The sequence below is a fragment of the Macrobrachium rosenbergii genome, chromosome 8 (genome assembly GCF_040412425.1).
Source record: "Macrobrachium rosenbergii isolate ZJJX-2024 chromosome 8, ASM4041242v1, whole genome shotgun sequence".
Taxonomy (NCBI): domain Eukaryota; kingdom Metazoa; phylum Arthropoda; class Malacostraca; order Decapoda; family Palaemonidae; genus Macrobrachium; species Macrobrachium rosenbergii.
In genome coordinates this window covers 9,588,072-9,610,571 of record NC_089748.1, presented here as the reverse complement: position 1 = coordinate 9,610,571, position 22,500 = coordinate 9,588,072, and the positions used below count along the sequence as shown (strand labels likewise).

The following is a 22,500-nucleotide window of genomic DNA, read 5'->3' as shown; positions in this document are numbered from 1 at the left end:
TGTTTCAGGAAATACAGCCACCAGATGCATCGCCAGACAAGAGCTAACAAAGCCAAAAATCACAAGGGAATAAATTAATTTCCATCCTTCTTGGGTCAGTGGCCACCTGCTTGCCAACGAGACTTCTGCCACACTTACTGTACATATGTTTTGTATGTATACCCTTGTATCTATCATCTGTCCATATTTTACCAGTGAACAAGGGCTCAGAAGGAAGTGCTCGAAATACATGGTTGAAATGTTCATAAAGTGTTTTATGGGCCTTTCTATTTTCATATTATACTGTAGTATTACAGTAAAATATATATATATATATATATATATATATATATATATATATATATATATATATATATATATATATATATATATATATATATGTGTGTGTGTGTGTGTGTGTGTATATATATATATGCATATATATATATATGTATATGTGTACAGTAAACCCCTGATTCATGGGGATGCTACCGCACCCCTGCAAATAGCTGAAATCAAATACTTAAAACCCTCTAAAAACACTTACAACTGCCTATTTTGATAGTTTAAACACAAAAAAACCCTCTAGAAATGCTTACACCCAAATGTTTTAATAGTTTTTTCACAAAAAGTGCATTTCGTCATGAAAATATGAAAATACAGTAATTAGTGAATATTTCTCAGTGAAAAATACCGCAAATAGGCGAGTTTTCCACCAATAATGGGTAGATATGTTCCACAGAGAAATCCGCGAATACGTGAGTCTCCGAATATTGAGACCACAAATACGGCGGTTTACTGTGTGTGTGTATGTATGTGTGTGTATATATATATATATATATATATATATATATATATATATATATATATATATATATATATATATATATATATATATACATACATACATACATACATACATACATACATACATACATACATACATACATACATATATATACAGTATCTATATGTATGTATATATATACAATGTATATACTGTATATGTGTATATATATATTTATGTGTGTATATATATTGTTTGGGCTTTGGCTGATGAATTTCTTAACTAATTAATGTAAGTTATGTAGCCCTGCTTTGCCAAGGACACAAGTAAACTGTCAATTGAAGCTGAAAGGTATCCTCAAAAGACAGACAATTACTTAATTGGATTAGGTCACCAGTCGGGACTACGTATGGTAAAAATGGATAATTTTGTAACAAAGGAATTAATGTCATTGCCTTAGGGGCCAACACCTAGCACTCAGCATATAAGCAATAAATATAATGACTAAGATGACTTACCTTGATATCACATCTAGTTAAACAGGGAAATGGAGGTCGCCTTTCAAACCAGTCAGTTAATTTTAAATTGAATTCATTTACAAACTGAGCAATCAGGAAATTAATATGAAATGGCTGACTGAACAGCAAGCAAGACACATACAGTGTGCAATAAAAGCAAGACAATATGTAGCAAATGAATGAATCTGAAAGGGCTACAACCCTGAAAGAGTGTAACACGCAATTGAAAACCACTGCTGTTGAGACTGATTGATACCTCTAAGGTTTAGTGCAACGTGAACGCAAAGGGGGGACTGTGTAGGGCGCCCCTGAACCGCTGATAGTCAAAAGACTCTTGCACGTAGCAAGATGACAGTTGAACATCTAAGGCTATTTGGTTTGCAAGGGCAGGGACAGACTACTCGAAGAGCCAGATAACAGGATTCTGGAAGAGAATTCCAGGTTAGCATTCAGATCTAATGACTTTCTCTCACATGAAATTACTTATGCACGATGGAGGAAATTATCAGTTAGATTTGATTAGCACATGGTAACACTCTGGTGGGAATGCTCTAAGTATTATCACAGAACTAATTCAATTTAAGCTTGGACAACTCATGGGGGGCAAATGTGCATGCTAGGCTGTGAGAAACAAAGGGGCTTTGTTTTAGGAGATTGAAAAGTTGGAAATGCTGAAAATGGAGAGAAATTCATGAGAAGAAAAAGGATACTGGCGTCCATTGCAACTTCAGATGTACCTTATTGCAACTGTGCATGGAGCTCGCTTACAAAAGACGAATTTCAGAGGCAGAAGTTCCGACACCTGGCCAGTAATAGAATAAGAGAGACCGCACCAACTGCGTGTGTTCGCTGTCTCCGGCGGAGTGTCCAGTCAAGTCGTGGTGCGTCTCCTTTGATTTCTATCACTGGGGCCCAGTACATTAGCAAAAATGTTGAAGGGAAGTAGGTCTTATAGCTAAGGCTACTAGGGTCAGCATAGCAGCCCAGTTATAGTACTAACTGGTTCCTTCTGTCCCTAACGACTTTCTGTCCCCCAAAATCATACAATGCTGGGGCTAAGACATCGGCATGGTCCCCCCAAAATCAGATGATATGGTGTAGGATGTCTACAGTCTACAAAGGTCCACCCCCCTGGTGGAGCCTCCTCCATCTGCCATTAAATTTGATTTCCTAGCTAACGGGCTGAAGGGACGAATTTGTTAAATATGTGAAAATATATATATATATATATATATATATATATATATATATATATACACACACATATATATATATATATATATATATATATATATATATACACACATATATATATATATATATATATATATATATATATATATATATATATATATATATATATATATATATACAGGCAGTCTCCAGTTTACGACGGGTCCGCCATAAACGTTCTGAGGTTATGACGCTTTTCAAATATATTCACCAGAAATTATTTCCCAGTTTACAACGCATGTTCCGGGGTTACGACGCGTCGTACGCCGATCCGACGGAAGAAATATGGATCCAAAACGGCAGAGTAATCAAAATTTGGAGGGTTTTTTTCATGAAAAACTCAAGAAAAATGCAGTTTACATAATTTTCAATATACCCAAAGCATTAAAAGTAAGGTTTTCGTATGATTTTTTATGATTTTCGACGATTTTTCGGTTTATGACGATTTTTGGATTACGACGCGGCGTAAAAACGGAACCCCCGTTGTAAATTGGGGACTGCCTGTATATATATATATATATATATATATATATATATATGTATATATATATATATATATATATATATATATATATATATATATATATATATATATATATATATATATATATATATATATATATATATATATATATATATATATATATATATATATATATATATATATATATATATATATATATATATATATATATATATATATATATATATATATATATATATATATATAATATATACACATATGTACATATATACAAACTATAGGATCAAATCCATCAGGTTACTATCACTTATCAATTATAATTCCCCTTCATTATTATAGCTGAGGTAGAGTGAATTGGATATTAAATGAAATTTGTAGCTTAAAGTTTGTAAGTATTAAATGTTACAGTGATGTTTTATATATATATATATATATATATATATATATATATATATATATATATATATATATATATATATATATATATATATATATATATATATATATATATATATATATATATATATTATATATATACATACACACACAAACACAAACACACACACACAAAGTCGTCCCTGTCTATCGCGGGGTTAGGTTCTAGAACCCCCTGCGATAGGCAAAAATCCATGAAGTAGTGGCCTTATATTTATTTTATTATTTACTGTATATGTATATGTTTTAAGGCTTTATAAACCCTCCCCACGCTCTTATAAACCTTTCCCACACTGTTATTAACCTTTCCCACACTACTGTAAATACTTCTGTGCACTTTAACACTTTCTGTGCTCTTGAACCCACGTAATATTTCACGGAATAGAGCATCAACAGTGATAAAAATTCTCTTGTGTATGTAGTACACATTACAGTGATTTACTAATTTTTATATATTAATATTAATGTAAACATGTTAACATGTTATTTCACTTACAGAATCCATTTAGTATACTGTATTACTATTTTGATCTGTTATCATCATAATATGCATAAAAAACAATTGTCCCACATTTGTAATGTTTATGTTCTGAGAATCAGCTGAATGAAGCTGCTCACTACTCCCGAAAGAATTAGGAAAATGATTTTTTAGTTGCTAAAAGAAACAAATTTATTAATTGAATTATATTGAATTGTGTACATAAAAGTTTATGATACAGTAATTCATATTTCATTAAGAGAGAGAGAGAGAGAGAGAGAGAGAGAGAGAGAGAGAGAGAGAGAGAGAGAGAGAGAGAGAGAGAGAGAGAGAGAGAACTTGCATTTACGATGTGTAAACAAAGTCTCAGCACAGTAGCTTGGGATGAGACTAAGTCTTGACTTGACAAGCTGGGATAAGAGAATATACAGTAACCTTGAGTTGTTTAAGTATGAAATTCCAATTTTAAATATTTTGACAGTGATTAGAGGTGAAACATCACCAGCAATAAAATATTCTCTTGTGTACTGTTATATGTGTGATAATCATAGAGTCAACTACTAAACTTGCAGTGAAGCACGGTTCAGTAAATCAGAGAAAGAAAAAAATATGGCAACACGAACCTACAGTAAAAACAGTTACAGATATTGGGACAATGGTTTTTTTTATACATATATTACAATGATAATAGATCAGTGTAGTTTATTCTGTAAGTGAAATAAAGTTTTACTGAAATTTTGCTGTTTTTTCATTAAAAGATTGTATACTAAGAAAGAGAGAGAGAGAGAGGTTGAACTGGGGTGTTATGTACATTGGTAAGCTGTCTTGTGATTTTGTGGGATTTTATTTAGCATTCTACATATTTTTTGCTGTTTACAGTAATATTAATATTTGAAAATTATTAAATCTTTCTTTATCATAAAAAATGTATTTAGTCATGAAAAAAAATTGAAGGCTAGAAAATGCTTATTTTACTGCAAAAACATAAATAAATACTGTAAAATCCTGCGATAAAGCAAAAAATCCGCGATACAAATTTAGATATGTTAAATTAAAAATCCACGATGCAGCAAGACCGCAATGAATGAACCGCAATATATATGCGAGATATGACTATATATATATATATATATATATATATATATATATATATATATATATATATATATATATATATATATATATATATATATATATATATATATATATATATATATATATATATACATACATACATACATACATATACATACATACACACACACACACACACACACACACATATATATATATATATATATATATATATATATATATATATATATATATATATATATATATATATATATATATATGTATATACATACAAACAGTATATGATCCATATATATACACATATATGACTATTTATCACATCACCGTGATTCATATACAATCAGAAACTACAAACGTCCTTTAATATCAATTCATCTACCTCGGAAATAATATATTTTTTCATATATACACATATATGACTATTTATCACATCACCGGGAATTTTTAGTTGATAATAAGTCCACCGTCCCGTGAAATTGAACCAGCGACGGACGAGAATCAGGACTACAGTGACGCACTAACGAAATCGGCCACATTTCGTTAGTGCGTCACTGTAGTCCTGATTTTTTGTCCGTCGCTGGTTCGACTGCACGGACGGTGGACTTATTATCAACTAAAAATTCCCCTTCGTAACATATATGAAAATATATTATTTCCGAGGTAGAGTGAATTGGATATTAAAGGACGTTTGTAGCTTTCTGATAATACACATATATATATATAAATGTATGTATATATACTGTATATATATATACAGGCATTCCCTGGTTTATGACGGGTCTAGCTTACAACGTTCCAAGGTTACAACGCTTTTCAAATATATTTATCAGAAATTATCTCCCGGTTTACGATGCACGTTCCGCGGTTATGATGCGATGTATGTTGATCTGATGGAAGAAATATGGCTCCAAAGTGGCAGAATAATAAAAAGTTTGGATGTTTTTTTTTTATGAAAATCTGAGTAAAAATGCAGTTTACATCATTTTCAATACACCCAAAGCATTAAAGGTTAGGTTATCTTAGGATTCTTGACGATTTTCGACAATTTTTCGGTTTACGACGCAGTGTAAAAATGGAACACCTGTTGTAAACCGGGGACTGCCTGTGTATATATATATATATATATATATATATATTATATATATATATAAATATATATATATATATATATATAAATATATATATATATATGTGTATATATATATGTGTGTGTGTGTGTGTATGTGTGTATATATAAAATGTAGAATAAACTACAAAAGTACTTGTTCAAAGTCCCTGTTTTCACTCACCTTCTTATCAGGATTTTATGATAATCGGTGTATAAATAGATAGATAGATAGATAGATAGGTATAGTATTCATTAAGGGTAAAATAAATACTCTATTGGTTATTGGAACATATTAATCAAGACAAAAGCAAATCATTATAATTAGATTAGTAATATTTGAAGTATATTAAGTGCCTGTATTATTTAAAGTGTTTTCTAATGGTGAATTCTACATGGAGAATTGGGAATTTTATGGAGATTAGAGAAGTACTCATACATCATTAAATAGACGAGAGATTGTTTTTCAGTTTGAAAAGTCAGCCATCATGATTAGAAAATTTAGGTATTTTTTCTATTTTGGTTTGCTTCACAAGCTTTCTCATTACCATTTTGCCTAATAATTTGGTATATAGACTCACTTTTTGGCTTTATAAGCACCACATCACTGCACATTATTGTAAAGCATGTAAAAGAAGAGATAGATTCGAAAACTTCAAAACATCAGCAAATTGACATAAAGCCGTAAAGGTTCAATGAACTTGTGGGTGATGCTATCTAAGTACATTAATTTGACTGATGCTATCTAAGTACATAATTTCACTGTACAGTAAACTCCCCGTATTCGTGGGGGATGCATACCACACCCCCACGAATAGCTAAAAGCCGCAAATACTTAAAACCCCTCTAAAAACACTTAGAACTGCCTGTTTTGATAGTTTAAACAGAAAAAAACCCTCTGAAAATGCTTATACCTGAGTATTTTAATAGTTTTATCACAAAAAGTGCATTTAGTCATGAAAATATGAAAATACTGTACAGTAATTAGTGAATATTTCTCAGTGAAAAATATCACGAATGGGCAAATTTTCCGTGAATAATGTGTATATACGTTCCCCAGAGAAATCTGCGAATGGGTGAGTCCCCAAATAGTGAGACCACGAATATGGGGGTTTACTGTACTGTATGCAGTTTGTTACACTGTTGGTTGTCGGAAGTAAACTGATAATAGAAATGGAAATATGCCATATGCCTGTAGGGACCATAATTGTTTTTACCCATTTATAGGTTGTTCGCAGATTACTATGAAATGAGTCTTGAAATAAGTTCATTTTGCTTTAGTGTTAATTTTTTTATTATTGTAAAATATCTTTTGACATGAGAGAGGGAAAGATTATAAAACAGGAATTTCAGTCTTGACCTTAAAGCAGTGGGGTACTCCGGTTAATCTTAAGACAGCATAGATAGTATGTATAGCACGCATTTGATATTTCAGAATATTGATTTCATAATTTTTTGGGATAATTTATTTTTGCTGTTAGCTCAATGCATGTATTACAGTGTTTTATCACAATATTTATGCACAGTCGTATGTATTTTTAATTTTTTTGGTGTCCAATAAATGTGCTTTATATCAAGTGTAACTTTTTTGTTAATTTGTAGCATTAAATTTTTGTCTTAAATATCTTGAGACCAAACTATATAAGACCCTCTAAACAAAACATAAGGAGTCTTAAGACAGGGCTCAAAAGTACTTTTTATGAATCCCATAAATGTGTGCTTCAAATTAGCTTCTGAGAGCCTGGTTAAGCTTATGATGCCTTAATGAGAGCTGCTGTGGATTTCTGTGGCTACAGTCTAAAGATGTTTTGCTGCTTATACCATAACCAGAGTGACATTGCTTCCAGCTTGATGGGTATTCCCAGAGATTACCAAGTCACCCAAGGCCTCAAGATTTTAGTCGTGATGAAATAACGAGAGCAGATGTCAAGAGCATACAGAAGGAAGCAGTTTTATCTTATGTTAAGGTGAGGTCTTTGCTGCTGCTCCTCAGAGTGGTGGTTGTGGAATGTGGAAGCAGCTGTGACCCTTACATGGTGTTCTTTGAATTGGTATGAGGGTTACACTTTTCTATCATGGTGTGATAGCTCTTGTGCTGGAGTTTGGCCTATTGTGTAGTATAGAAAGGAAATTTTGCTATAACTTAAGGGTATATTGTAGCTAGGGAGAATTGCATGATGCATTATACTGTATATAAATAAATTGGGAGGTTATTTAATTGATCATGTCTTTAGTTTGGAGTGGTATGATATGAGTATTGTGTAAAATCCTTCTTTTGAAAAATTTTCCTTATTTATTGGTTTTAATGCCGGCACTACAGGATTTTACGTAATACTTTTTTTTTAGGGAGAATGCAGTTGTCAAAATTATCATTAGTTATGAAAATAAATGGAATTTTAGTATTTTGAAACTTGAGTCATGTTTATTAAGTATATTATGAGTTAACAAATTGTCTCATTATATCACATACTATTCATTTAGCATTTTTCAAAATAAATTTGTAATATTAGATAATTTGCGAGGCATATTATCAAGTGGAAATCCTCGAAAGTAAGATATTAAATGTAAAAGTTATGGTTTCTTTATTTTTAAGTTTATGTTATCATTGTAACTTATCAGTTACTTCTCTTACTTTTTCTGGTGGTGTATTTTTTGGGTAGTTATTAACTGGGATCTCTTCACTTTCATTATTGTAAAGACAGTAAGAGATGATGAGAAGAGATCATTCTTTACATTACATATTTACAAATTTTAATTGAAATTATTATATAAAATTTTCCATGTTCAGTTTTGCCCTTTTTTTCATATCTGTCGTATTGTTTTGTGTAAACTGTTCATTGAATATTTTTTAGGGGTATTTCCCGTTTTTTTCCTTTTAGTTTCACCCATTGATATTTCTTTAATAATTTTGTGTGCTGACTATGCGTCAATACCACCTCTTGAATTCATGGCTCTTGTCAACATCATCAGCTAGTTTGTCCAGATATCCTCTCTTATCTCTTCTTGACCTTTGTTTAATGCAGTGTGTTCCACTTTGCATTCTTCATCTGCTCTTAAAATCTGTCTTCATGCATTATTTCCCTATTTCCATTCTTTATTGCATTCCATGTCTCATCCAATATCCATAGTTTCTGCTTTGTTACCCCATATCCAAGTACCCCCTTTTTTTTTTGCAGAGTGATAAACATTCTTGATGTGAAACCAGTCTTAGTTCATTGTCTGCTCCTCCTCAGATATGGACACTAGAACTGCAAATCTATTTTGACATTTAACTGCAAAAGCCCTTTTTTCATAAAGAAACTTTACTGTATCAAACCTGGACATTGTCAACTTATATGTTTGGTGCTTTTAACTGCAACTTCAGTGTGACAGTGATAATTTGACCACACTGACATCTGCTTCCATGTTGTAGCACCTAACATTCTTCTTTGTTCATTTTCTCTCACTTAATATCTATGTGACCTATTTGATATTCATAACTGTCATGTGGAAATAAAATATATGCATACACACACAAACACACACACACATGCATATATATATATATATATATATATATATATATATATATATATATATATATATTTATATATATATTAGAGGGTTCTTGTATGAATTTGCTCCGTAGTTTTTACTACTGTTTATGTAATTTTTTATTGTGAAATTATATTTGGCTGACCATTATTGACTTAGAAAATGTGTTATCAATGAAAGTAAGATCTTAGAAATCATAAATTTTTTAAATGCCTTGTTTATATTTAAATGCTCTTGCACATTATGTACATTTTGTTATGCAGTAGTGTAGATAGTAGACTTTATTGTGTCTTAAAGCTTTTGAAGATCTTGTTATCAGCCCTCTTGCCTAGTGTAGTAGTAAAATCATGATATTGTGTGATGCATGCTTTTATTGCTAATTACTGTACCTCATTTATATGTAAGGTTGCTGAATTTATATTAAATCTTTATTCTATGAAAAAAGAGAGGTCATCGTAACGTTTTAGAAATTTGAGAGGCAAAAGACTTTTACTCAGATTTATTGTATCACAAAGTAGAGTATAAATAAATCACATCTCTTGTACATCCACTACATTGTAATTTTGAATCTAATTTTGCCTGGAATGGGTCATGTTAAGTTTTCTTTGCAGTTTAATTGCTTAATAATGCATTTCACAACCATGTTAAAAACTTTATTTTCTAATGAACTATCAGTCTTTTTTGTAATTTTCCATATTTTTTGTTGTTTGCAGTCTCGTGTCAGTCCCAGCAAAGGATCAGCGCCGAATTCCCCTGAAGTGAGCTTTGATTCTGGTGATGGTCCTTCTTATCCCTCAACTGTCCATCCTAATTCATCCCTCCCAACTTCATTACAACATACTGCTGTGCCACATACAAATTATTCATCTAGTCTATACAACAGCCAAACTTTAAACTACCCTGTAAATGTATCTCAGTTAGTTACCGCATCTTATCCCATGAATGGTAGTGGTACTAATCCATACACCAACTCCTCACACCAAACCTCTCACCTTGGGCCAGGGACACATGGCTCGACAATAGGCCATCAAACAAATCCTTCTGCTAATAATACAAACACATATAACTCTAGAAGTAGTGGTAATTCTTTGCCTAAGACACCCAGTGCTGTGAAGGCTCGGAATAGAAGTGGAGGAGGACGTCCTTTTGATCCAGACTCTTCCCCTGCCCATATGAGTTTTACATATAGAAGAGAATTAGAAAAACAGCAACATGAAAAGCAGTTGATAGATAATTTAAGAAATGTAAGTACTGATATTTACTGTTTAATTTGTTCTCTTTGATTTCCAAATTATTTTAATTTAAAATGATTACAGTAATAAAGAATGCTGTAAATAGATAAGTGATATGTAGTTTGTTGGAGATATTTTATACATTAATCTTAGAAAGACCAAGGCAGTCAAGGAGAAAGGGTATATATGATGACCTAGACTTTATGTGAATTGAGACAAAAGAATACAGCACAGAGAAAAGGGATGAGAATTCATTTTATTCATCAAGCTCCTTGAAGGGAAAACTGATTTTAAAATGTTTGTGATGCACATTTGTTTATTTTAGATTAAACTATCCTAGTGCTGGCATGGGCTTTTGTTCCAGGGCAGCCCATACAAGTGATGCGAATGACAGTGATTTAGGTTGATATCCAGTATTTTGGGATTTCATTGACAGATGTTAATTAAGTGAAGATATAAATTTCATGTTCAGAATCACATTTAAGTATTTTTTTTAGTGTAGGTGCTGATTTCATGTTCAGAATCACATTAAGTATTTTTTTTAGTGTAGGTGCTGTTTTGTCCTCAAAGGAGTTACTGTATAGTCTCACTGGGGCTCCATAAGAGGGACTGACTAAGTCAAGAATTTTTTCAAAGCTGGTATAATCTGTCATGTTCAGAATCACATTAAGTATTTTTTTTAGTGTAGGTGCTGTTTTGTCCTCAAAGGAGTTACTGTATGGTCTCACTGGGGCTCCATAAGAGGGACTGACTAAGTCAAGAATTTTTTCATAGCTGGTATAATCTGGGTTAGTGTCTTTGTTAATACTAGGACAGTGATTGAGTGAAAATGATCGCAAACAATGAAGGCTCTTAAACACCATAGATCATGAGTCTCCCTTTTTCTGCAGATCTGGCTTAATGGAGCAGGTAGGGCAGGGCACACTATTATTCTTTCGGAATTTACAGTGCAGACACCATTGTGTTTTGTGTTCTGTGTTCTGAAGTTGTTTATCACTGATATATTGAACAAAGGATTTTTCATTACTTAACAATTTGTCCTTATTTCAAGTGAAAATTGTAACAGGGCCAAGATAGGAAAAGACCAGATGGGAAAGATGAAAATCAATAGGAAAGCAGTGCAGTTTGGAGTTGGAGGGACTCTGCAAAGTGCCTGAAGCACCATGCTCGGTACACCTTGAACAATACCCTCTGTGGGTGAATAATTTAGGGGTGAATCATAATGTGTAGTGAAAGTGACTGCTTTGTGTTCATTTTTTAATTCTTGAGATGAGGAAGATTTTTTGCTTTAGGTTATTTCCTGTTAGCATTTGAATTTTCTAAAGCCATATATTGTATTTAAAATTGGGCTTAAAATTGATGACTCTGTTAATGCAGTTATTTTTCTTACACTCTTACAGATAATTGAGACAAGGCTTAAAGTATCTTTGCCAGCTGATTTACCAGCAGCTCTGATGGACGGAGTTGTTCTTTGTCACCTGGCAAATCATGTGCGACCAAGATCTGTCTCATCAATACATGTTCCATCCCCCGCTGTGGTAAGACTTAATTGAATGTATAACATTTTCTTACTTAATAGTGGTTACATTTTTTATATGTATCAGTGGAATTCGTGACAGATTTCAGTCATGCCAGGAGCTAGAGTACTTGGGTCAGCATCATGACCTTACAGTTATTAGATATATACTGTATAAAAGTTCCTTCAGATATGGTGGTTGTTTTACATGATTGAATATTATGTCTGTTAGCAGGGTACAACATTTAACTAAAATGACATTTACATAATTTACATATTTCTCTCTCTCAGATTGATTAGCGCACTCATTGCCTCCTTTGACAAAATATACTGTATTTACAATAAGGATGATTTATACAAAGCCATTAATTATAAATAGCCTTTCTTTTTAGCAGAATGCATTCCAACCCATCAATTTGTGCAATCATCCATCTGAAGAAAGAAGTGAAAGGAGGAGGGTAACTGAAAAATATGATTATTGGGTTTTTATATAAAACTGTGTTTTGTTGAAAATACATATTTTTTTATTGAGAATCCATTAATCATAAACAACTTCAATGCAGTGAAACCTTGCTTTAACAGACTAATAGGGGGGGAAGGACATCCATGAAAGCCAAGTGTCCGTTAAAGTGAAGCATTGTGTTTTTCGTGTCCTAAGTGATGTGTATTGGCAAGCAGGCCTCAGCCTAGGTGTGATAACCACCGACATACATGAAAAGATTCACATTGTGAAATAAACTGATAATAAAAGTAGTAAACCACATTTACCATATATATTATTGGCATATCTTCATAATAAATAGCCTATTCGGGGAATATTTCCTTATCAATGAAATAAATTATTTAATTATGCGTGGCCAGCTGAACGTAAACATCGAGTTATGGTTCAGCTCACAACAACCTTTATCTTTCGGTAGCCTTTCAGAAATTTTAATGGTAGTGTCATTGCTGTAGTAATAACATTTAGGTTAACATAATATTTGTTTTTTCTTAAAAAATTTATCATTTTGGTGATAAATAAATGTTTAGAACAATTCACTCGTACAAATGATAATTGTTGTACTTTATCGTATTGTTAGAGGTTTGTGATTGGCGATGAAACATAAACAAAACAATGTTTCCCCTTTGAGGCAATGTGTGTTGGGAAAACATGAAATAGAATTGGCATTGTTATTTTGTTTACTTTGAATTTCTAAGGATACATTAAGTAAAACATCATTTGTAATAACATCATCTTTACATAACCAGTATTTCATAAGAAACCTGTTGTTGCAAAAGGTAGCCTATACAGTACACAGATGGCTTTGCAATTTAGCAGTCATCTTATACTACAGATATGAGATATATTCATGAAAATTTGCCATAATTTTTTACCTTGTCTTATCTAAAGGTCGTCTTAAACACGTAAATATACAGTAAGTTCCAATTTCGCACCAATGCTGAGGTTAGTGCACAGGTAAACTTAAACAACAGCAGCCACTACCCTTGGCTAGATTTTGTCTGTTAAATCTGATGTCCGTTGGTTTGGGTCCGTTAAAGGAAGGTTTTACTGTACAGTATTTAGGAGGGAGGATGAAGTAGATGAAACTTTGAAGGGAGATGGAAGATGTAACTGCAAGAAGTCAAGTCCCAGGAATACTATGATGGGTTACAGTGGAAGAGGCCCGAAACAGTATAGTCATCAAGCACAAGATACATAACATCTGTTACATCAGGATACAAACTCCTCCATTGTGACAAATGGGGTTGGGGGGGGGTTCATGAATCCTGAGGAGGATGGGAATGAATGATCCAAATCCCTTCCCATGGACAATAACTGGTAGTGCCACAATGATGAGTCACAATGAATACACATTCAGTGTTTTATGAATTACATTACAAAGGTAAAACTTTGCATAAGTGGTCAGACAATGCCAAGTTCATGGCTGCTCTGTGAATGACATCATCATCATTGCAAATATTTTTATGTCAGCTTTTCCTTTTATGGGGTTAGACATTTACAATGAGTTCTCTCCTGTGCTCTTGTGATACTGAATAACCTAACAGTTCCAGTGCCAGGTTATTGTCAAACACTCATAAATAAATCAAATCTGTCCTGTGCTCTTGCTGCCAGGACTCCAATCAGGTAGGTCTTCATATATTGTATTTCTCCATGGCATCATGGGTCCTCTTGCAATCTTGGTTCTACTACTTCCATATTTATTGTTTTTCCAACCAACCGTGCCTCATCCATGCTCATCAGATGTTCAAACCAACTCTGAGAAGTTCTTTGTTTCAGTCTCTTGATACCAAATTCTCCATGAATACCTCATTCATCCATACTTGGGCCTTGATCTTAATATTCTATGACCACACGTTTTCAGAACCTCCATTTTCCTTTTTTGTGCCCATGTTTCTGTAGTACAGGTCTTATGTAATCATCATAAGTCTTTGTCCTTTTCTACCAATGGGACATTTTTATGTACCAGTAATGTAGCTATCTCCATTTCATCTATATTATATTTTCAAGTTATCATAAGCTTTGTTTTGCATATGTTGATTTTCATTCCTCTCTTATGCATTCCATTTTTCCAGCTTTTAAACCTTTCTTCAATTAATCTGCTGTGTCAAAGTTCCATATTATACCCAGAAGCTGTGGAGTTTGAGTGGGCACAAATCCCTCCCCTTAATCTTGAGTGGAGTAAGATTCTCTCAAGACATAACATTAGATGACCTGTTGTAGCAAATAAAAGAAAATTTTTAGAACAAGACTGATTCTAATAACTCTATCTGGAGCAAGTGGGAAGGATGAAGATTTTGTTTGACTGAGCTACAACTTAATAGCTCTCACAAGAGACAAGAGGCTTTTGTCAAAAACACAAGGGTAAAGGGAGATATAGCTAAAGAAAATGGGGTGTTGTAGAGGATCTGCAGGGATTGGCTTTAGCATCTGTAGTGACTTCCCTCAGAGACTATGCCTGATAACCATCACACATGACAATAGTCATTCTGGATGACTGCAAAACTAGGGGAAGTGAGGCTGCATTAGAAGACACTTCCAAGTGGGGAGAGAGCTAGAATAGTTGATGACAAGATCCCAGAGGTCTGGAGGCCATTCCTGTTGTGGCCAGGTCATTGGAGTGGTTGATAGAGGTTCGGCAAGCAGTTCTTCAGGCTGAGGCATTGGGGAAAGTGTGAATAGCTCCCATGAAGGCTGCAACATGCAAAGAAGGGAGCCAGTAGTTGACCACAACTATGTAAAAAAAGCCTGATGTTGAAGCTCAGCTAAGAAGGCAGAATCCAGAGATTTTTCCAGCATCTCAACCCTGGGAGCTGGCTTAGGAAGAGAGGAGATTGTAGGAGCTGGAGGTGGAGGCAAAAAAGTTGGATGCTCAACTGTAACCAAAAGTGAAAGATAGGGAGAAAACATGGAAGGAGTTCCCCTCCTGGGGGTGACAGATGTTTGAAGCAATCCTTACGTGCTGGGAGCAAAAAACCTTCTTGTGAACATGAGATAAGAGTATTTATAAAGTGACATAAATGAGCTCCAAGCAACTGGAGGCATACCCAGACAAGTTAGCTGAAAAATAGAAAGTTACGGGATAAAACAAAAGACATTGGAACAACATTAGTGCCTATGTACAACACTCACTTATCCACATTCACTAAAGCATAAATTGCTGTGATGGCAAAAATCACAAAATTTCAAAGTAAAAAATTCAGGAAGATAAAAAGAAAACTACAGGTAACAGGTTATTTTGTATGAGAAGGTTAACTTACAGAATTGAGAAATCCTTAAATGAATGTCAAGGCTATCAGTGAGAAATTGTACAATAACAATGTATTGGGAATTCTTGCAGAGATAAGTTGCAAGTAACCCACCCCAACATGGAAGAGGACACAGTCGCTGAATGAATTCCAAGAAACAAACAAGCAACAATATATTTTAACAATAAACAAAGATAGATCAAGTTAACATGAAGAAAATACTAACTGTAACCCTATAGGGGAATGGATGTGAATGCAGTGTAGCAGTTATTCTGTTACAAAGAACCAAATTACATAGTTAATTAGAGAGGTAAATACACAAAAAGTGAACGTAAGTGAAAGAGAATAAAAGTAGTGAAATGAAAAATGAAAATAATGACAAGTGAAAAAGAATAAAAACAATGAAATGAAAAATGAAACTAATGACAGTACGGTACAATGGAAAAGTTCACACAAAGACATTCCTGGGAAGAGAGACAGTATTGACTCTCATTTTACATGAAAAAATTACGTGGGAAATGAGCATCGTAAGCAGGCCTGGGCATGCTGAATAGTCTTTTTATTCTTGAGCATTTATTTGTGACTGGGTATTCCTGTTTCATGGAAATATGGCAACAAATGGGTTGTGATTAAGAAATATAATATAAGGCTGATGTGCAAATGTTTAATTGAAAATGATCATCACCTTGAATTGTGCAACCCCACTACTGCCTTTATTTATGGTTATATTCGTTTCAGCCAAAGTTGACAATTGCCAAGTGCAGATTAAACGTAGAGAATTTCTTGGAGGCTTGTCGAAAGATTGGTGTTGAGGAGGTAAGGAAATAGGTTTCATAATTATCTTTTTTTTTTTACATATACACATATATATAATATTTTTGTAATTAGCCCTAATTTTTATTTTCTTTGCTGTTTGGAGAATTCTATTTTCCTTTGTTGAATAAGTCACACCTAAATCATGCACTGATTCTTTATGCACAGTATTGTGTAACATCTGAATTATATTTGTGAGCTGAAACTTTCAATGGAAATGTATAAAGCCCTCAATTCAAAACAACAGATTCTATAAATCTTTATGTAATGTGATTACTTGCAGTCAAATTATGATTAAGGTGTGAACTACTGACATTACCCTCTATTATTTACTGCAAATTTCAAGCTTCTTGCTTTGAAATGCCAGCTTGTGTATTCTTGCTATTTCCTGTGCTGTTGCTTATTACCATGTGGTTGTAGATGAGCTTGCTGATCTTAACAGTTCTGGATATTGGAATAGCCAGCCAATCTTCAATGATTCAGGTATTGTACTTTAAATATTAATATGAATGTAAAATAAGTTTTGATATAAGGTGGCATATGCAGTGGTCACATTGCTATATCAGCATTTATATAAATAATCCAACTGTAAGTACCATGTGGCTTGCTTCTCTTTATGCATCAAGAACTGTGTAACTGAATATTTATTAAAACGTCCCTTTCTTTTGAAGGTCAGCTAAACATCTAGCAGGCTTATTTTATTTCCTACAAAGAGACTGAATATTAAAAGCTGTGGAGACTTTGTCAGGGACCTTTCACTTTTTTACTTATTGTTAGTGAGGTCTCATCACCAAGCTAGAAGCCCCGTGACAGAATTTTGGTTAAAAAGCCTAAAGTTTAAGTGCAAGGTTATTGTATAGTTCTGGTGTTGTTACAGTACACAAGTTTGGGCAGGTGAGATACGCAGCACTCAGTATTTTTGTTTGTCACTTGTTTTTTACGTGAGCACCAGAGTGGGACTCAGATTGGTGTCTTCCTCTTCGTTTTTCATTTAGTGATTTTTGTTGTTTCCACTTTTTTTTGTGCACAATTGTTGGGAATAGGTTATATACATGTTTTTTCTTTTACTGTATTTTATACCCCACTCACAAGGAAGGCAATGGCTTTTGGATCTGGTTAATCACTTCTTTCCAGGGACCTGTCTTCCTCATGTTAGTGCTATTGCATGGCTGTCAGTTAGCGACGCAAATGCTTTTTTATGATTGTTTCATTACTTTGAATTTTTTTTTCTTTATCAATAGTGTCATTTTTTGTTATATTTTCCATAATAATGATGGGACATTGAGCATGACTCCATAGCAGGCTTCAAGAGGGAAGGTAGGGGTGTTCACGTAGCATAACAGAAATTTGGAATTGGGTATAGTTTTCAGATTACTGAATTTTCATATGCATGTGCTCAAGTGGTGGGTTTAAATTTGATTTTGTGGGAGCCTTAGAGCATGAGGATAGATGATGGGACTTTATCAATACTTAGGCCCTCAGTTGCTTTTTAATGGCAAGGAAGGTTGTACCAGGACAAATAGCCAAACTGTATTACCACATGCTCCAGTTACTGTTGTCTTATCATGAACAAAAGCATTAATGTTAGCTGTTCATTGGTTTTATAGTTTTTCTTTTGTAGGCAACAACTGTCTACATGGTTGTAAGAGCAACAGTAAGTAGAGCCCTGAGAATATAGTGACAACAAAGCCGGGGGGGATAACTCACTTCTCACACCTCTTTCCTTCCCCCCTCCACTTGAGCTTGATTGGCAGAGGTTCCCCCTTCTTCATCTCACTCCGGCATTGGTGTCTCTTTACAGGCGTGCGTGTGTGCATGCGAAGATATTGTAACCCAATTTGACCCTGAGCGTGTGCTAACAACTGTTCGCTCCCTTGTCAACCCCTCTGAGTCCCTGTCATTATACGAGTCCAATGGGATGGTTCTGGATCATCATCCTGAGCCTCTTGCCCCTTCGGTGGCCATCTTAGAGGAACCTCAGACCTCTCTATGGGACACCAAGACAACAGTGCATTCACAGCCCTTCCAGCAAGCAGACCATCGTTTATTATCTAATGCGCTGCTGTGTATTTTCCTATCCACTCTTGTGTTACTGTATTGGTACCCACCCCCTGATGAATAGATCTTAGTCTTTATAAGTGTGTATGATTTCATAGGAAACAGACCAAGCAAAGAAAGGAAAATGAACAGGACAAGTGAAATATTTTCTTTTTGAATAAAGCTTTGGCTTTGCTTCATTTCAGCTGCTAATATGCATATAATGAATAACTTGTCTAATAATACATTATTTCTTATCCAACTTGAAGATTAAATTTCCAACAGTTTTCTCAGCTGAATATGTATTGTTCATAACTTGCATGTACTTATGGCATCTATAGTGAAAGGGATTTTAATCTGGAATAGCAAAAGTTAACAGCCCTGGATCTGGTAAATACATGCATTATTTCTTTTTAGTATTATTCAACACACTTCATTTTTTTGTGGCTGTTTTTGTCTTCCATAGTGTACTTCACAACCACTTATCTAAGGCTCTGTCAGAATACTGTACTTACAACTTGATTTTGTTCTGAACACTGCATAAATCATGTGCATGTTAACTTTAGATAATTTGTCATATTAAGTGTTACATATTAGTAGTTCCTCCATTTTCTTATGCACAACCCCTGTAGTTACACATTTGCAGGAATATATTCCAACTGTAATTTCTGTTAGCTCTTTAACATTTAAAAAATTGTCATAATAAGCTGCTGGTAACTGCATTTAGTACTGTAGAAATGGTATATTAGAACAGTACTTAATTGCATGTTCAGAGTATTGCATGTTAAATTTAGCACCTGTGATTCTGAAGCCTTGCCTGGAACTTATTTTGTTAGGAAATTGGTGTTACATATTGTAGTGTGTTAGAAACCATACATGTGTGAAGTATCATTTTAGTAGCATTTACATATACAGTATTGGATTATTTGGGTTGTAGGACAGTGGTACGTTATTGCTTTACTTATATGTTCACTATCAGAAAGAAAATGCTTTGTGAATATAATACATTAAATGGCAAAAGTTTCTCTCTCTCTCTCTCTCTCTCTCTCTCTCTCTCTCTCTCTCTCTCTCTCTCTCTCTCTCTCTCTCTCTCTCTCTCTCTCTCTCTCTCCATGCACTGTAATTATATTCTTGCTTAAATTTTAAAAAAGTGATACCATACCTTAAATTTAAAACGTGGTATCATACCATAGTGACAGAGTACTGTATTATTTTTATTGCCTAAATTCAGTACAAATTGCAAAAAAGAAATTGGTAGCTCCAGAAGGCTACCTAGGATTTTTGTGCAGTCCAGTATAATGCAGCAACCATTCATTTACAGTACCAGTGTTTCTTATGAATACTGTATATCAAAACTTGGAGCAATATGCCATGCTAAATGACAAAATAGCCTAGGACATAAACATAACAGTTTTATCAGCTCACAGATTTCAGATGAAAAATATGAAAGATGATTTTCTTTATAACAATCTCCTTAAATATCATAGCAAAAATACAACTGTGTACTTTACAACATGTGTATATCTTAGAGGCTTGTGCTATATAACCATGCCATGCTTAGTAATGAGTTTTACATGAGAAGGTTACTGGCATTAGAAGTTCAGACTCAAACATTTTTTCTTTATTCCTTTTGCCAAGGCTAATGCATAACAAAGGGTTGAGAATGTAATCACTTCTGGATGTCCTTAACATAACAAAGTTTTTATTCATTCTAGTTGAAAAAGCAGTTGTAAACTCATTTCAGGTATGTGACTGATCCAGGGAATTTTTCCAAGAAAATTTCCATCATTTGTTTGGATTATTATTAGATAGTATATTTCTCTTGTTTGAGTTCAGTGAAGAATCAATCAAAAATGTAATCAACATAATTACTGTTGTGCTTCAAAACAGTATCAGGGAGGTATGCTGCTGCTGTTGATGTTTTCAGTGAGATGAAATACCAATATATAGTAGGGAAAGTAAGGCATGTTACTTTTGAAGTAAATACCACAGTTTACATTACAACATCCATAGAAATAATCTGAGCTATGCTGTATGGTTTCAGAAGTAGTTGTGAGTTACTTTTAGTGTAGGTTGATTTGCTGTTGATTTATGTTTAAAAATCAAACTCTTATCTAGTAAAATAAAGCATGGCAAGTATATTTTCAGGAGCTAACCTACAGACTGATTAATTTGGTTGGTTTGTCTGTACTTACCATCAACTCTTTTTACATGCAATCGAAAGCAGCAAATTATATATTGAAACTTGTGTTTTTGTGGGTTTTTGTTGTTGCATATTCCAAGAGCTTTCATTGTTTTTTTAGTGTTCAAAGCTATTTCTTTTTGGGAATTTATGCACCTTTTTTTTTAATATAGAATTAATTGAATACTTGCTAGTGTGTGTCATGTAGGTCTGGCAAAAAAAAAATGTTTTTCAATTCAGTCTTTTTTTATAAATGGGAAAAGTGTTTTTTTGTAGGAACGTTCCTGTAGTTAAAGTTGTAATTAATAAGTGGAATGTCTCGTAGTGTTTGCTACTAAGTACTGTAATGGACCACAGGTATGGGTGTGGTAGGCAGTAATACAGTGAAGGTGAAATTTTTAAAGATATATTTATAATCTTGATACTTAAGCTATGGTGAGTATCATAATAACTAATAAATCCCAAATTTTTTATAGTTTGTGGACTAATATGTAATATTTTAATGAATTAATTATTGTTATTTGAAATTAATGTTTAGATTACACAGATAACAGTTACTGAATTTCTATAACTTGGAAACATATACCAAAAGATGGCTATTATCATGATTATTGTGGGTAAAACAATAAAAATCAAGCAATAGCTGAAATGCTGTCAGACTTTGAAATATGCTGGGTGATCAAATTGATGTACGTTAATTTGGAAGTAGCTTTCATTTCAAATTAATGTTGATGATCAAATCACAGTGAACATATCAGCACACCATTTATATTTTTTACTCTGGTAATTTTTAGTACTGGAAACATGCCTTCAGTCTGAAATAATTGCCAATTTTATCCCTGGATTCTTCCCTTTAGTGTACAGTACTGTAATAGTTTACTTTATGGTTAAAAATAAGGAATCTAACATTATACTGTACATTATATGCATATATACATTATATATATAATGTATATATATATATACAGGCAGTCCCGGTTTACTGACGGTTCCGACTTCTGACGTTCGAGGTTCGACGCTTTTCAAATATATTCATCAGAAATTATTTCCTGGCTTACGACGCATGTTCGGGGTTACGACGCGTCGTGCGCCCGATCCGACGGAAGAAATATGGCCCCAAAATGGCAGAATAATCATAATTTGAAGGTTCTTTTGATGTAAAACTCAATAATAATGCAGTTTACATCGTTTCAATATATTAAAAGTAAGGTTTTCTTATGATTTTTGACGATTTTCGATGTTCCGACTTCACGGCGATTTTTCGGGTTACGACGCTTGGCGCAGAACGGAACCCCGTCAAACCGGGACCGCTGTATATATATATA

The 22,500-nt window shown here is 33.6% G+C and overlaps 1 protein-coding gene across 10 annotated transcripts in view; it reads left to right on the top strand.

Annotated features, from left to right (window-relative positions):
* The window catches only part of Lrch (Leucine-rich-repeats and calponin homology domain protein), a 370,650-nt gene that overhangs the window by 313,678 nt on the left and 34,472 nt on the right, over positions 1-22,500 (top strand). For 2 of the 10 annotated variants that reach the window (XM_067107268.1, XM_067107265.1), the window contains 5 exons: positions 7,962-8,081; positions 10,362-10,892; positions 12,281-12,418; positions 16,882-16,959; positions 18,758-20,598. In XM_067107268.1, the coding sequence (XP_066963369.1) occupies positions 7,962-8,081; positions 10,362-10,892; positions 12,281-12,418; positions 16,882-16,959; positions 18,758-19,078 (1,188 nt within the window). In that variant the 3' untranslated portion in view covers positions 19,079-20,598. Of the gene's footprint in view, positions 1-7,961; positions 8,082-10,361; positions 10,893-12,280; positions 12,419-16,881; positions 16,960-18,757; positions 20,599-22,500 lie in introns of those variants that run through there. The other 8 variants (XM_067107273.1, XM_067107267.1, XM_067107271.1 and 5 more) reach the window with 5 other exon arrangements.